General features: G+C 38.5%; 1 protein-coding gene across 3 annotated transcripts in view; it reads right to left on the reverse strand.

Moving 5' to 3' along the window:
* Positions 1–844: 844 nt before the first annotated feature.
* The window catches only part of LOC131060248 (proteasome subunit beta type-5), a 45,050-nt gene continuing 29,996 nt past the window's right edge, over positions 845–15,898 (reverse strand). For all 3 annotated transcript variants that reach the window (XM_057993422.2, XM_057993421.2, XM_057993420.2), the window contains 4 exons: positions 1,780–1,914; positions 1,583–1,686; positions 1,389–1,489; positions 845–1,289 (listed from right to left, as the gene is read on the reverse strand). In XM_057993422.2, coding sequence (XP_057849405.1) covers positions 1,165–1,289; positions 1,389–1,489; positions 1,583–1,686; positions 1,780–1,914 — 465 coding nt within the window. In that variant the 3' untranslated portion in view covers positions 845–1,164. The remainder of the gene's footprint in view (positions 1,290–1,388; positions 1,490–1,582; positions 1,687–1,779; positions 1,915–15,898) is intronic.

Genomic DNA, 15,898 nt, shown 5'->3' on the forward strand with positions numbered 1-15,898 from the left:
AATAAAAATGATATATAATTACCAATTTTCCATTTCTTCTGTACATATTGATCCTAGATAATTGGCTTATCAGGACACTTAAAATGAATCCGCCTCTAAGAGATTGCGCTTATATAATCTTCATGTAGAACGTGAGATGAACATCTCATTTGATAGTATACCGACCAGTACAGGCCAATAATAGCTTTACGTCAGAATGGTTAAACTAATAGGTAGTCAAAACAATGTTTTCCAACCAATTAGAACCTAGGCGTAGATGCCTCGGGAGAAAGAAAGTATTTGAAAATCAATATATTAAATATTTCGACGAAGCAAAGGATTCAAAAAACGGCATAGAAATTTGTTGCAAATTATTTGAAAATCAATACATTAAGCATTTAGAAGAAGCGAGGATTCCAGAAACATATATAAACTTGTAGATATCAAATAAACTAAAGCTTCTACTTATTTCTAGGCAAAGGTAAGGAGATAAATAGATAATGATGAAGTTTAGAATAGACATATCTGATCTTGGTGCATTTTAATTCTGGATACCTAATAACAATAGTTGTTACTAGTTAGAACCATAAACTTAAAAACCTGTTAAAAATACTGTAGCCTTTCATCACAACTTGCAGTGTTTCCGATAACTTGCACATCATATACAGCCTTAAGCAGAAGATAATGTATTAACTGAAGCTCAAAATAGTGGAGTTTACACAAAAGCATCATGAATAAAAAATTTGGGATTATTTCCAGAAGTAAACATTTCCAAACATATATCCAGATACCACCATCATGTTCAATTAACTCTACCAAGAATATTAAGGATCATTATCAATAGCAAAATAGATTGAACTCGACATCATGAATATTAAGATGATATTATCAGGTGAAATGCCCCAAGCTTATCAATCAGAAATATAAAGCCATCTAAATTATTGCAACAAAAATCTGATCCCATTTGACTATTGTGAACCGTCTTAAAATGAATATAAAAATTTTACAATTGCAAATTTTGTGAATCATTTCTAGCACAGAATCCCCACGACAACAAACCAAAATTAATGATCACAACCACCAGCTATGTGGGTGCGTCACAGAACTGGAGAATGTAGTCGTGCATAAAGTAAGTTATAATCTGTAGTTTGATCCAATAACCTTAATGGAATGACAATAGAACTTTCAAGCACTGCCTTCAGCCATCTCCTGCTCTACAACATTTTCTGTAACTGGATAGTAGTTGTAATGAAGTTCACCCACATCATCTCCAGACAATTTCTTCCAACCTTGAGGGCCCACATAGTAAACTGATAGCAAAATATTGATTTCAATGAGATCACAAAGAAAATGTAATTTTTATCAATTAACTAGAATCAATTTGATTCAACAAATGACGTGTTTCATACCACTTGCTACACCCCCACTGGCCCCATCACGAAATGTTGCATGGTATATAGCTCGACGACCAAGTTCACCAGCTTCTTCCACAGGCATATCCCAACGGTAACTACACCAGTAACCATGAGACAGCAGCCATTAGCGCATAGAAAACAACAATGAAGAATTAAAAACAGCTGAATAAATGGTTGGCTAGACATACCCACTATCTAGAATACCATAGGCATACGTTGAACCAGATCCAACAGAGAAAAGTGTTCCCTTAAGTCGTCCTCCTTCACTGTCAACATAATATAGACCAGGGCCCTGTAAATGTAAATACGAAGTGGCATTATGATTCTCTACAAACATTCATACTAGATAGGATTTCCATTAATAACATGATCAAAATTCTATTACCGTTTCATCCCACCCAGCAATCATTGTGCCTATCGATAGACCCATTCCTCGGTATGAATACAGAATATTGGCCAACAATTTTGAAGCACCTGTGACCGATATCCTCCGTTTGTTTGCCAGCTCATGCAATCGACACTATTTCAGTAATGACAAATCAGATATCAATTCAAGTTGATAATACCTAAGGCTGTATAAAGATCCTTGGCAAAAAAGAAAGGCATGCATAATCATCAAAACACATGAACATAAGAGACCAAGCTACTTAAAAAATTCAACAGAAGAAGTCAGACTAGAATCTAGCAGTATCTTTCTTAAGTAATATATGCATGACAAACATCCAAGCAAAAAATGACAATTATTGTTCAAACAATAAGATTCAAGAAAGGAAGCACATGCTGCATGTCACTTTATTCTAAGTACCGAGTCCGAATGGGTACAAGTACATGAATGCAACATGCCAGTATGCCAGTACAGCAAAAATAATTGTGGCTGGGTAAATTCTAGGTACATCCATACAATAATACAGAAAAATCATGCATATCACAACCTAAAAACAATTGAATTCAAAATACCATAGATCATTAATAGATAACAGGTACATAATACATATAATGTAAGTAAATAAGAAAAGTATTATAACCTTAAGCCAGGCATAAAGTTGTGGTTGAAATAAATTTAATATTTTCATTCTGTAATATAGCATGACCATCGTAAAGAGGTGGTTTTAAGTAAATTCAAACATTTTCATCACAACTACTTTGGCATCACCCATTTTCAAAGATTCTTACAACATGATGGAGCAATGTTCCTTTGGTCTTTATGATCTTATGTTGGCACTTCCCATTAGTTTATATATAACTGCTAACTGCTGCTCGACTGCAATGTGCTCCAGTTAAGGCAGATAGGACTTTTGTGATAACCCAACAGTCTTGGAACCACACAGCAACCAAACTCCCTTACCACTACTTTGCCTTCCAGTGGATTGCCGAAAATCTAATTTCAGACTGTAACACAATACCTACTGCACTAGCAAGCATGTAGAATATGACGCTGTCAAAAGATGCCAAACAGGGTAAATTCATACATAACACGGGTTGCAATGGTGTAAGAATGAATACTATCCTCAATCTTTTGTTGTCCAAAATTTATTTGATAGCTTGAATTTATGATGTCACGCATAATACATCAAAAATATTTAATGGCCATCATTTAAGGTTTCAGGCACAGGTTTTATGGTCAAAATGCCAAACAAAATGCATCCAAATTTTCCTGGCCACTGGAAATGCTGTAGAAATGCTCCATCCAATATGGAATCACCCTAGTATGCTCTCTGCTATTTCCACATGATTCCACGAGGAAAAACCAAACCGTGTTCAATTCCAAGAGCAATTTGGATCCATAGCCGATTCCACTATGACTCACACCCGAAAATGTTGCTAGTTCTATCCGATTTGGTAACATGGTAATTCTTTAACTGAGTTTAACACTTAAAAATGAGCATACCTAGACAAAAACCAAAAGGAATAAAGAAAACAACACTGCAACATGTTACATCTTAACACGGTCATTTTATTACACGAGTTCCCATACAAATCTAGGACATAACCATATCCTTAAAAAGACAAAATAATGCCATGCAAGAGATTTGTTTTGATGTTGTGTTATACTAGTACCCTAAAATGCATTTTACAAATTCGCACCATTTTGAGGACATGGGAAGCCTTTAAAAGTATACAAAACCTTTGAATCAACCATGGAAAGACTGTGAGTTGGCTTCATTATATCTAAGTAAACAGCTAAGAGACCTAGCTGCTCTCTCCTTCAAGATAATAACTATGTGCAGCCATGAGAATTATGAATTATCAAGCAAAGATAGCAAAGATTCTTTCAAGGATGGTCTGTTGAACTCTTGAACTTAACCACAACATTCACATGTAAGGGTTTCTAGCCAGAATGGAGGCAAGCTCAACCTACCAAAATTTTGCTGGCCTGAGCAACACACGGGATAAAACTTGCACTAAATTAAGTGGAATAAATTTGTATTCCCCCTTGAAGCTAATCACAGATATGTTTCAGTGTAAGTTACAAGATATTACTGAGAAGATCTGCTTTCCAAGTCCAATGGCCGTTTACCGGGTGAGGACAGCTCTCTGATCAGATTGCAAAGCCACACTCAAATGAAGGTACAAGGCTATCTACAACATTCCTCTGTGCTAGAAGGAATTTTTTAATTTGGTTTTAATATGAAGAAGAAAAAAGAGGTTTAAGAAGTGTTTAAAAGTGCTTCTGGTTGTCAACTGTGGAGAGATTTTTGGTATCAATGTTTTGGATCACACTTTGTGATCCATCATAAGGAAGAGGGGTAGACACAGAGGGACTGGAAACCAAGAAAAAAGAGGGAGTCATAAGAACCCCAAAAGGTCAATGGGGTTGGATAAGAAATACGATGAAAAAACAATATAAAAATAAATAAAATTCAAAGATAAAGTTAGCTAATAATTAAAATAAAATTTTCAAATGAATTGGATAAATGATAAATTATTATTATTATATAATGATAAATAAATAAAGACAAAGGGTGCGAAACAAATATTGCTAAGATAACTAAAATCCTAATTAAACAAGTAATTAATCTATTAAAATCATTAAAAATGGAAACAAGATAATAATCTTAGACAGGTAATTATTGAGGGAAAATCTAGTAAGTAATAAAGATAAACAGAATTGAAGAAGAAAATAGAATACTCAAACAGAAACTAATAATAATTTTTCAAAAAGAGTACCAACAAAGAGAGAAATGAAACAAAAGAAAAAAACCAAGAAAAGAATTCCAAAATCAAATGCAAAGGGGTGGGAATATAAGGGTGTTGGAGAAAGAAGGGTGAGGAACAAGCCTAAAGGAGATTTGCCAAAAGACACCTGCCAAATAATGAGATTTTGCCCCGCATTTTTGGGTGCTAAAAATTCGTAAGGTTGGAATTCATCTTAGACTGATGATTGTGGACACCATAAACTCCCTACCTACAAACTGGCTGCCAATTTAGGCAAGATAATATCTCCTCTTGTGGATCAATCTAACTCTTTCATTAAGGATTAAACCATACCAATGAATTCATCAAGGATTAAAAAGTAGGAGATGGCATCTTGGTTAGCTTTGACGTGGTGTCATGTTCGCCAAAGTCCCTATCTTCATCAAAGTCCCTATCCTTGACTTTGATATAGAACAAAATTATTTTCCAAAAGCATGATTTCGAAATTCAACACAACAAGCATTTCTCTCGAATTCATACCAGTTTAGATTAGGTTCCCATGCCCCCTACCATTTTTATGCCCACTTTCTCTTAAAATAAATTGTTAATAAGTTAATTCCACTGGAAATTTCCGTGTGTCAAACCAAGGAAATCTCAGTTTTGGTTGCAAGATTGAGAAAGAATTTCTCAGGTGCTTAAGTACAAGAACATTGTTTCGTTATCAGGATTGACATGGATATGGATTCCACTCAAATGATCAAAAAGAAAGCAAGCTCAGAGACCCAATATGACTTTCAAATATTCAATAGGTTGAAATTTATTAGAATAATATTATTAATTAATGGTCCATTATGTAATATTTTGTAAATTAGTAGTTTGAATTAGTTTGTTTCTATTTACGACTGTTTCTTTTTAGAAACATTGTTTTTGTAATTCTTTGTAATGATCTATTGATCATTCTGTAAATACAATTCATATTTTTACCAATTACTTGTTAGTAATAAAATTAGAGATAAATCCAGCAAAGAAAGATCACAAAATTTCCCATGATATATAATCTAAGTTGAACCATGTGAACTGTAAAACGTGGATTCAAATTCAGAACAGAAGGAAGCTATAGTGAATCTGATTCGAGTCTAGGTTGTAGCTCAAGAATATATAACTCCATCTCTAAGGAGGATGATGGGAACTAAGATGAGACATTCACATTACAGTTTACTCCTCAGGACCAAAAAGTGAAATATGGGCTCCAAGAAGATGTGTTCCTATCTATTTGGACCAACATCAGAATAATATAGTTTGTTGAAGTGTTAAACCCAGCCATCCAATTTGCTAAAAGTGGAAAGCAACTGCAACTAAATGAATGCAAGTGCTGCAAACTCGTCACAGGCTAGGTCAACTCTTCAATATATGGTGCCACATGTCTCTGATGTAAACAATTTATCATACCCAATAAGCAACTCTACATGACCCTAAAACTGGCTATAATAGCCATTAAATATTTTAGTTTTGTAGGCTTTGACACAAGTTTTTTTTTCTAATTTATGTTGGTAGTAATTACCAGCTTTCCACAGAAACACGTTCCCCTCCCCCGCCCCCCTCAGGCCAGCGTTTCCGAGACGGGGGCGTTTCCGAGACTGGGAGACAGGGGCGTGGCATCTCCTGCCCTCCCTCCACCAGTGCTCCGCCAGAGACATGGAGATGTTCTTGGAGATGCCAAAAAATCTCCAAGAATCCTTGGAGATGCTTTGGCGTCTCCAAGAATCCTTGGGAGACGCCCAAAAGTCTCTCGAGGAGCGGGGAGACATCCAGAAGACTCTTGTCGCCCAACGTCAAAAGGCATTATAATTTTTATTTTTTAAAAATATGAGTCATTTTTGGGGGTTGGGGGGTAACCCTAATTTGACGTCGGCCCCACCCCTTCCCCCAATGCAACACAAAACCACCAAATTTAGTGATTTTGTTCACATTTCTAAGTCTGAATTTTTTTCCAGCAAGCTGAAAAGGAGAAAAAACTTGGAGAAGTCTGATTGGAAGAGTGAAAAGAGTGAGTGCAAGTGTGAGAGGAGTGAGAAGGAGCAAGAAGAATAGGAGAAAGAGGATTCTACAACATTTTGGAGAGATCTTTCAAGCACAAGGTAGGGTTTTTCCTGTGTTTTGTTTGTTTTATTTTCTGATTTTCAATTTTTTCGTTGTTTAAACTTCTTTTTTTTTATTCATTTCAAAATCAGATTTGATGTTGAATCTTAACGGCAAAATGATGAATGAATCATTCATAATTTTGCCCTCAAGATTCAACATTAAATATTAAATAATTTGAACAAAATTTAAAATTTTCTTTTCAAAATTGAAATTTCAAATTTATTATTTCAATTTGTTAAACTAGGCTGAATTTATTTTTATTTTTATTTTGTGAAATTCACTGTCACTATCACAACGAGCTCCCATGATATGAGTGAGGATGAGATGGAAATCAATTCTCATAGTGGAAATGATTCAGATTTTGAACCCGAAGTTGAGGGGGGTGACCATGAGGCTGATCATGTAGCCCAATCTACTTCCATGGCAAGTGCACCAGCTAATACAGGTTGCCCTTCAGAGTTGTTGGCATAGCATGCTAGAGGTGCTTATGATCCTAAATCTCCTCTAAAACAGTTTGCTTCAAAAATACAAGGCATATCAAGTATAGGTGGAGGAACAAAGAAGAAGCAGTGCAACATTTATGGGATTTCATGGTTTGGTAGCATCACTAGAGTGAATGCACGCTTCCTTTTTTGGAGAGGAAAAGGTATGGATCCATGTAAGTTTTTGGCAGAACCTAAAAATATAGAGTACAAAATTGAAATTAACAAGCTTTGGGGCATTCCAGATGATAGAGAAGTTGCAGTCCATACTACTTCATCTGCTAAGGCAGCCCTTCAACAGACCCAGCAAGTGCAACATACTTCTCTTCATACATCACAGACGAGAGGAATGATGCTGGGTGGCCTCTGGGTGCAACATAGTTATGGATGGGTGGTCACATGGTCACATCAACATCACGGTCACATGTGCAGAGGACCCATACTTCCTTAGTGCAGTTGATTGTACAGGGCATCACAAAGATGTTGATTTTCAGTTTGAAGTCCTCAAGGAGGCTATTAAGGTTGGGCCACAAAATGTGGTCCAAGTATGACAGATGCAGCCCATGTGTGTAGAGCAGCAAAGAAACTTATTGAGGCAGCCTATAGGCATATTTGGTGGACCCCATGTTGTGTGCGTGCCATGAACAATGCAGTCAAGGACATAGGGAAAATTGACGGGATTAGAGGAGTGATCATCGATGCGAGAGATGTGCAGATGTTTATCTGCAAACACCACACTTTACATGCACTCTTTAGGACCTTCGCGAAGGAGTTCTTGAAACCAATTGAGACCAAATATGCATCCTATTTCATTCTCTTGGAGAGAACAATTGAGTTGCAAGAGGCATTGCAACTCATGGTTATGAGTTATGACTACAGAGTGGAATAGGTGGGTCAAGGCCAAGACATAACAGGGGAGAAGGGTGAAGGAGATAGTGAAGAGTGATGTGTTTTAGACTAATGCGAAATACATTGTCTCCATCATTTCTCCACTATTCCAAGTCATCAGATATGGAGATGGGAATGCACCTAATCTTGGAGAGGCGTATGATTGCATCAACTCTATGCTTGACCAGATGAGGGTTGTTGTGCAAGTGAAGGACCCCACTCTAGCATTCTACGATGAGCATATTCGGCCAATCATTTAGTGTAGATGGGACAAGTTGAACACTCCTTTGCATATGGTTGCCTATGCCTTAAATCCTAAGTGGTACAAGGCTAGACCCTATAGAGTGACACGGATTCAGGATGATGAGGTGAAGGCGGGGTTCTTTGGGTGCATAGAGAAGACGTGTGATTCTATAGATACCAGCATAATTCACATTGAGTGGACAAAATTTGCCACTCTTAAGGGTTATTCAGATGCGACAAAGATGGATATAGAAACTATGGCACAAGATGACCCACTTTTGTGGTGGAATTGTCATGATCAGAAATCTTTGACCACCACTCTAGCTATTCGTATGCTATCTCAAGTTTCCAGTTCTTCAATTGCTGAGAGGAACTAGTCTACATATAGCTTCATCCACTCTCTAAAGAGGAACAGACTTACCTCTAAGAGAGCAGGGAAGCTTGTGGCTACATAGTGCTTTGTGTCTCATTGACTGCAAGACACTTGTATACAAGGACAGTCCAACAGCACAATGGGATGTAGAGCCAAAGGAGCCATCACAGATTGATAAGGATGATCCTACCACTTCAAATGCAGGGCTGGTTGGTGTGAGCCTGAGGGATCTTGACCGTGGGGACTCCAACAGTTCCAGTGATGAGGAGTTTGCAGATGATTAGAGGCCTTCCTTCATGACATTGAGTTTTGACATTTTGGCATTTTGTCTTTTGTAATGCTATTTGTATTTGCTACTTATTGTAATGATGTATCATGTAATCATCTTTATAGCCTTTGTGATATCAAATATTCATATTGTGTATATAATAGAAATCTCCAATTTGACAATTTCATTTGTCAAATTTTATTTAGCAATTAGCATTCAAGAAATCTTCATATTTAGATTTAGTTTTTCAAATTTTGCTATTTAGTATTTTATAATTTTACTAATTTCCTATAGTTTCATTTGAAATTACATCTTTTCACAACTAGTTTTTCAAGTACTATAAGTATATGTATACCTATATTGGCACCACCACCACCACCTTGGTCGTCATCCCCAAACTTAGGCCCTTCCCCCCCCCCCCCAACCTCGAAACTCGTCCCCTTGTCCCCAACGGTCATGGAACACTAGTAATTACATGCAAAGGGACTTACTTAGATAACAAGCACTATAAAAATTTGTTAATTAGGGAAGAACAGTGAACATAATCTACACCTTTGGGATTTTCAAACTTTAGCCTCTTTTTCGAATTGGCAAAGCTTTTCGAGCAAGTAATACCTTGTAATTCCTGGCCATAATCCCTACCAATCTAAAATTAACCTATAGATACCAACCAGGTATTTATGCTAAGTGAAGGCTTTCACTAGCATTTTTAATTAATTCTTTTCCCTTTTGTGGGATTTGACCTAGGTGCTTCTTAGTCATTTCAAGATGACCTCCAAGAGTAATTATTAAATTAATGATATTTTCCCTCATGTTAGTTATAGGTACCAAGTCAAAAGATGAAAGAAGCTTGGGATTATATTCTCTTTTCTTTCACATACTAACAAATGGTTAAGGTAAAAACGACTGCAACGACTTCGTCTGCAACCACTCCTATAGCAACGGATCCATATGCAATGACTATTCCCACTACTCCTCCATTTCGTTTAAGGAACCCACCACCCCTACTTCCTCTGTGAGGACTTATACTCGAGCTTCTATCATGGCTGGTGGAGTGTGTGGCCCTAAGACTATGGGTTCTCCCGCCTCTCATGCTGGTGAGCCTCCACTCGCCCCCCTGGTTGTGGGTGGGTCTAGTGCTACTATTGGTGATCCTACCAAGGCTTGTGTTGGAGCCCCTCCTCCCTAGCCTTTTTCTTCCACTAGTGGGTGGAGCTTTGCTCGTGAAGCCAAATCTGTTGCTATACTTCCTTCCAAAGGAAAATCTCATCCTCTCCCTTGTGCCAAAACCTCTCCTATTGTGGTCTATGGGCAAGATGTGGTAGAAAATGTTGGCTTCCATGAACGTTGTGGGTTGTGTTGTCATTTTAAGACCCTTGGTCCATCAGTAAGAACCGATCAGAGATACAATCCATGGACTAGCACTGCCCTAAGTTGATCAAGGAGAAAGCAAAAGAATCATGAAGTGTGAAGTGTTGCCTTGTCCGGAGGAAGTTCCTCCCTTGGCCTTTTCTTCCTTCCCCGGAACCCCGAGGTTCTGAGGTTCTTTCCCTTTGCCTTCTCCTGTTCTCCTTCTTCGGAACCCCGAGGTTCTGAAGTTCCTTCTCTTTGCCTTCTCTCGCTTTTCCTTCTCCGGAGCTTCGGAACCCCGAGTTTCCGAAGTTCCTCTCATTCTTTCCCTTTCTCTTCTTTTCTCCGAAATCCCGAGGTTCCGAAGTTCCTTTCTTTTCTTCTTCCCTTCTCCGAAACCCCGAGGTTCCGAAGTTCCTTTGCGTAGTTCCACCTTTCCCTTGCCTCCTCCTAGTTTCCCCAGAACTCTGGAACCCCGACGTTCCTTTTCCTTGCCTTCTCTGGAACTCTGGAACTCTGGAACCCCGAGGTTCAAAAGTTCCTTCCTAGCCTTTCTTCCTTCTTTTCTCCGGAACTTCGGAACCTCGGGGTTCCGAAGTTCTCTTCCTTTGCTTCCCTTTCTGGAACTCCGGAACCCCGAGGTTCCGAAGTTCCTACCCTCCTTGCCTTTTCTCTCTAGTTTTCCCCGGAACTCCGAAACCCCGAGGTTCTGAAGTTTCTTGTTGCGTCTCTTTCCTCTTCCCCGGAACTCCGAAACCTTGAGGTTCTGAAGTTCTTTCCTTGTCTTTCCCACTTAGGGAACCCAAGCTTCCGAAGTCCTCGGACTTCCTTCCGACTGGCAACACTTCCGAATGGCGTGATCGGCACTCAAGGCTTTAAATGCTCCGACAATTTTGGTGACTTATGCACCTTCTTTTGTAAAGCCACAGGAGTGCATTTTATGTTTTTGGCAATATTTCCATCAAGGGAGGTACGGGGCCATGCTTGTCGTGGTGACTTATGTCATGTCTACATACTCTAACTTTGGAAGGTCAGTCAATCCACCTTCTCAGGGTTGCCTTTTGTGTGTATGGCTAGGTTGCTTGCAAGTACTAAAGTCAAGTGCATGCACTTCCCTGCACTCCCAGACTGACATGCAGGGGTCATGATCACTCTTGTAACCATTTTTCTATATAAAGGTTGTTAAGCCTCATTGTAAAAGGTTCTCTCCCTGTTGGCTTGAACTATTCCATGCTCTCCCACTTCTCTTGCATTTGGGCAATTGTAAGTTTGGCCATTGGCCTTATAATTAATTGAAATCGCCATTCTTGCCTACTTTCAACTTATGTATGTTGTGTATGTTTCCTTACCTTCATCATAGGTGTATGTTTTGTGGTTCTTCTCTCATATATGTTGTGTTAAATTTATTTCCGAGTGTGACTTGTGGGAAACCTTCTCCCCTCTTGGCATTCAGTGAATTCAAACCTTCATACATGCATTGGGGTCACTCATACAACTGAAGTTTGTGCATCTTCTGGGTGTTTTAGTTGATTTTTTTGTGTCATTTCGGGTAGGGAGAGGAACAATCTCTTCTTGGTGCATCACCTCCTTTTATTTCAAGCATTCCTCTCTTCCCTTTACCTCTGCAATTTGTTAGGATAGGCCTAGGAGTTAGTTTTGAAGTGTTGAGTTGGTTCAACACCTGCACCTGGATTGAGAAGGAAGTCGGCCTTATCCAGAGATTCAACCCCCTTGCGCAAGGTTCCACACTTCGGAGTTGTTTCCATGTTTCACAAGGTTGCTGAGTTGATAGCTCAACAAGGGTGCAAGCTTTTGTGATAACAGGTTGGCCTGTAGATTTGTCGGGTTTTGGCCTTCCCTTTCGAATCTACATCATTGGGTGAGTGATTCTTGGAAGCCTTTGGTTGCTGGCAACATTGAGCTTTACCCTTGAGCTAAAGGTTTTTTATTACTTCCTTTGTTTAGGATCATGACTTGGTGTTGAGCAAGTTGTGGGCTTGGAGAGTTTACTCTCTCTCGATCAAACCCTGGACAGCTTCTTTTAACCCTCTTACTGAACCACTCAATGTGCGGCCAGTGTGGGTTCGTCTTCCCAATCTTCCTCTCCATTTTTGGGAGCATTCTTGTTATGAAGCCATTGGCAACTCTATCAGACACTTCTAGAAGGTCAATGATACAACTTCCTTCGTGGGTCATTCTACTTTTGCTCACATTCTAATCAACATTGACATCTCTATGCTTCCCCCTAGGGACGTGGTTCTTATGGTTGGGGATAGGGTATGGACTCAATCGTTGGATTATGAGAGCTTCCCCTTTCGCTGTCGTAGATGCTTCTCAACTGGTCACTAAGCTTTTGATTGCTCTCTCTCGCATCATAAAGGTTTTGCGACTTGGTGGAAAGATGCAGTTGCTGAGCATTTGACTGTCGATGCTTCTGATTCTGATGACTCCTCATGCTGATGATGACTCCTCCTAGGATGAGGTTGTGCCTCTTACTGCTGTTGTAGCCTCCACTGCCCCTCTAAATCCTTCTCCTACTGGTGTGGCCTCCTCTGGCTTTGAGGTCTTTTCTCCTGCTGCTCCTGTTTCACAGCAACAGTCTGCTCCTAGTAAACAGCAACAGTCTGCTCCAGGAGTTGCTCTGCAGCAACAGTCTGCTCCAAGTACTAACAGACACTCTGAGGGGATTTGCCCGCTTGATCCCTCTTGCAATGATGTTTCTAATAATATTATTGCCTAGATTGTTGTTTGTCGTAGGCGAAAAGGTAAGTCTTCCCCCACCATACTCATCTGACTTGTGTTGTGAGTGATTCTTCCCACTAGAGTTAGGATCCTAGCATTTTGCTATTGTGTTGTGCTTTTACAGTGGTCTTCTAACCTACTATTATTGGCCGGTTTGACCTGATCTTGTGTACAGCACCCTTATTTTCCTGCCTTTTCTTTTATGCGGCCTTCAAGCTGTTTGTATACAAGGCCAGCACCCTTGTTTTGCTGCTTACTATAATCAAAAACAAATGGTTAAGGTAAAGGTGCCTTTGTGTTAAGTAGGTCTCCTTGCCATTTAAGTATTGCTAGCATAGATAAGGAAAAATATCATCAGTACAACAGTTGCTCAGAAAGGTTATCTTGAGACGATACAACAGCACATAGGTCAAATCCCAACAAAAAATTTTAAAAATATAATTAAATACGCCCACAAAAACCTTCAATTATTTTAAATTATAGCTATGTTAAATCCTAGTTCACCAAGTTGCCGAGTACTCCAGAAAAAATTTCTGTCGTCAAGTTTTCACCACATTTACTCGCCAAAGTTTGTTGGTGAGTACTCGACAAGTACAACTACTTGACTTGCCATGCAAACAACATGACAAAAAAACATGGATTAAACACTCCAAACACTTCATTTTTTGACTTTATAAACATTGTTTTTGGCCTTTTAAAAACTTATGAAAATGGTGTGTTTTCATTATGAAAATGGTGTTGCCCTCGAACCCTCACCAAACTCATTTGATACATTTTTTGTAGCTGTATTTTGCACTAATATTATGTTTTTCTCAAAAATTTAAGTGTTTTTTAAATTGTTGAGATTTGCCAAGCTTTTGCCAAGTCGGATTTTTTTTGCTTGCCAAGTACACTCCAAGTCTGCGAACTATGTGTCAAATCTCATAATAGACAGAACACCATTATTGATATGATCCCTTGTCTCTTATTCATGCTACAAATGTGCAGATTCACTGGTTTCTATTGAGTTGTTTACCAGTCATAATTAGAGCGTGCTAACAAAAACATATCTAGAATGACAGAAATCACAAATCATTAAGGTAAAATGTACTGTTAGACTTGAAATAAATAATGCCCACCGGTCTTATCTATATATTTCCTGTGTGTATTTCATTTCATATTGCGCGCCTCACCTACTTTGTAAGCCCCTATATAATAGAGCTTTTGCCCCTTCCTCATAATGATTATATCCTGGCTCCTTTATGCTGACCGGCACTCTGAAGACTGAAGGAGGGGAAAAAAGAGAGAGCATTTATGCACTCTTAAGATTAAGATAGGGCGTCCATCTGTTCTTTCTCGCTGAAGACCTATACCAACAGCATAGATTGGAAGTGCCAACAGAACCTAAAGGGGGCCCGTCCACCTTACTGCTGCTAGCTTTAGATACTTATATGGATATGGATCTGCTACTGGATGATATGCTATTAGGTAAGCTGCTTGTGCTGCTGCTAGCTAGTTGATTGGACCTTTGCATATTCCATTCTTCGTTGTGTATGATCAGCAGATCATTGTGTGCATTTTTATTATTTTCTTTCATCAGGTATCAAAGCACAGTTCTGTAAAGGATGTTATCATATTTATTATTCTGTTAAGAGTTTTCCATTGAGGAAAGTGTTTCTATTGCGAAGGAGAGTGTTTTGCTCCTCAAAGGTGGGTGTTTAAGTATATAGAGGTGCCAGAATCAACAAGGGGGGCATTTGTCGTGAAAAGTTTACCAACATTGCTAAAATCTATAGTTCAAAATGGCTGTGTAGAACCAACAAATGTGAATGCATTGAATGATCAACAAAAAAAGAGACTATACAACAAACATAAAAAAAATAACAGAGCTTCGCTTTCTATTCAAGCTGCAATTGATAAAGCAATATTTCCTGGGATAAGTGAACCTATTTACTCTAGGAGTGTGTGGGACATACCATAGCAACAAACAAATGGGTAAAAAACAACAAACCAAAAAGATTCAGATTTTTCCAAAAAATCATTATTTAATCAGAAAATATCAGAATTTCAAAAAATGCAGAAAACCACAAAATAAAATTATGAGAGAGAGAGAGAGAGGGCTACTGATTTTAAAATATAAAGGCATTTTGATAGCATAAAGATATAGAAAACAAATAAAAATGTCAGTTTTCCACCTCCTTGCAATTTTACATCTGTTAAATACATGGAAAAATACAATATCAATATCCAAAACAACATGAAACAAAAGTAATAAACGACTGGTATTTTTCCACCAACGATCAAACCAGCATAATTATTAAAAGCTTGTTTGTGAGTTTTGTCATGATAGAACATTCTAATAAATCAACAAGTATTTTCTAGTGAGCCACAAAACTGTACCCAAGCTTCAGAGGCCATCCCTTTAATCCCTGACCAAAGTACACAGATCTCCAGCCAAACCCTGGACAAATGGTGGAAGTATAGGACTCCCAATGTCTTGAGCCTAGGGACCTATTCTTCGACTCTTTGCCTTGTGGATGTTTTATACCCAACAATGTAGAAAGTTCAGCTATTTATTTTCCCTCAACAATTTGAAATATTGCTATACTGGTAATCAAAACTTTAGGAATACCAAAAAAGCATAGTCCCATGGAGTTTCAAAACAGGGGAGCAAGTTTCAAGGACAGAGGGACCAAGGGCCTAAATTTGGGGACAATGTAGGGGATGGCAACTTGTGGCATGTATATATAAACATACACACACAAAACTATACCCAAGCCTCAGAGGCCATCCCTTTGATCCCTGACCAAAATACAGAGATATCCAACCAACTCTAAATGCTCGTAGTAATTTGGAAAATAAAACCCCACATATTTGCAAAAAGTACAGAAAATAATTCAAA

Source organism: Cryptomeria japonica, chromosome 1 (assembly GCF_030272615.1).
Source record: "Cryptomeria japonica chromosome 1, Sugi_1.0, whole genome shotgun sequence".
In the NCBI taxonomy this organism is placed as follows: Eukaryota; Viridiplantae; Streptophyta; class Pinopsida; order Cupressales; family Cupressaceae; genus Cryptomeria; species Cryptomeria japonica.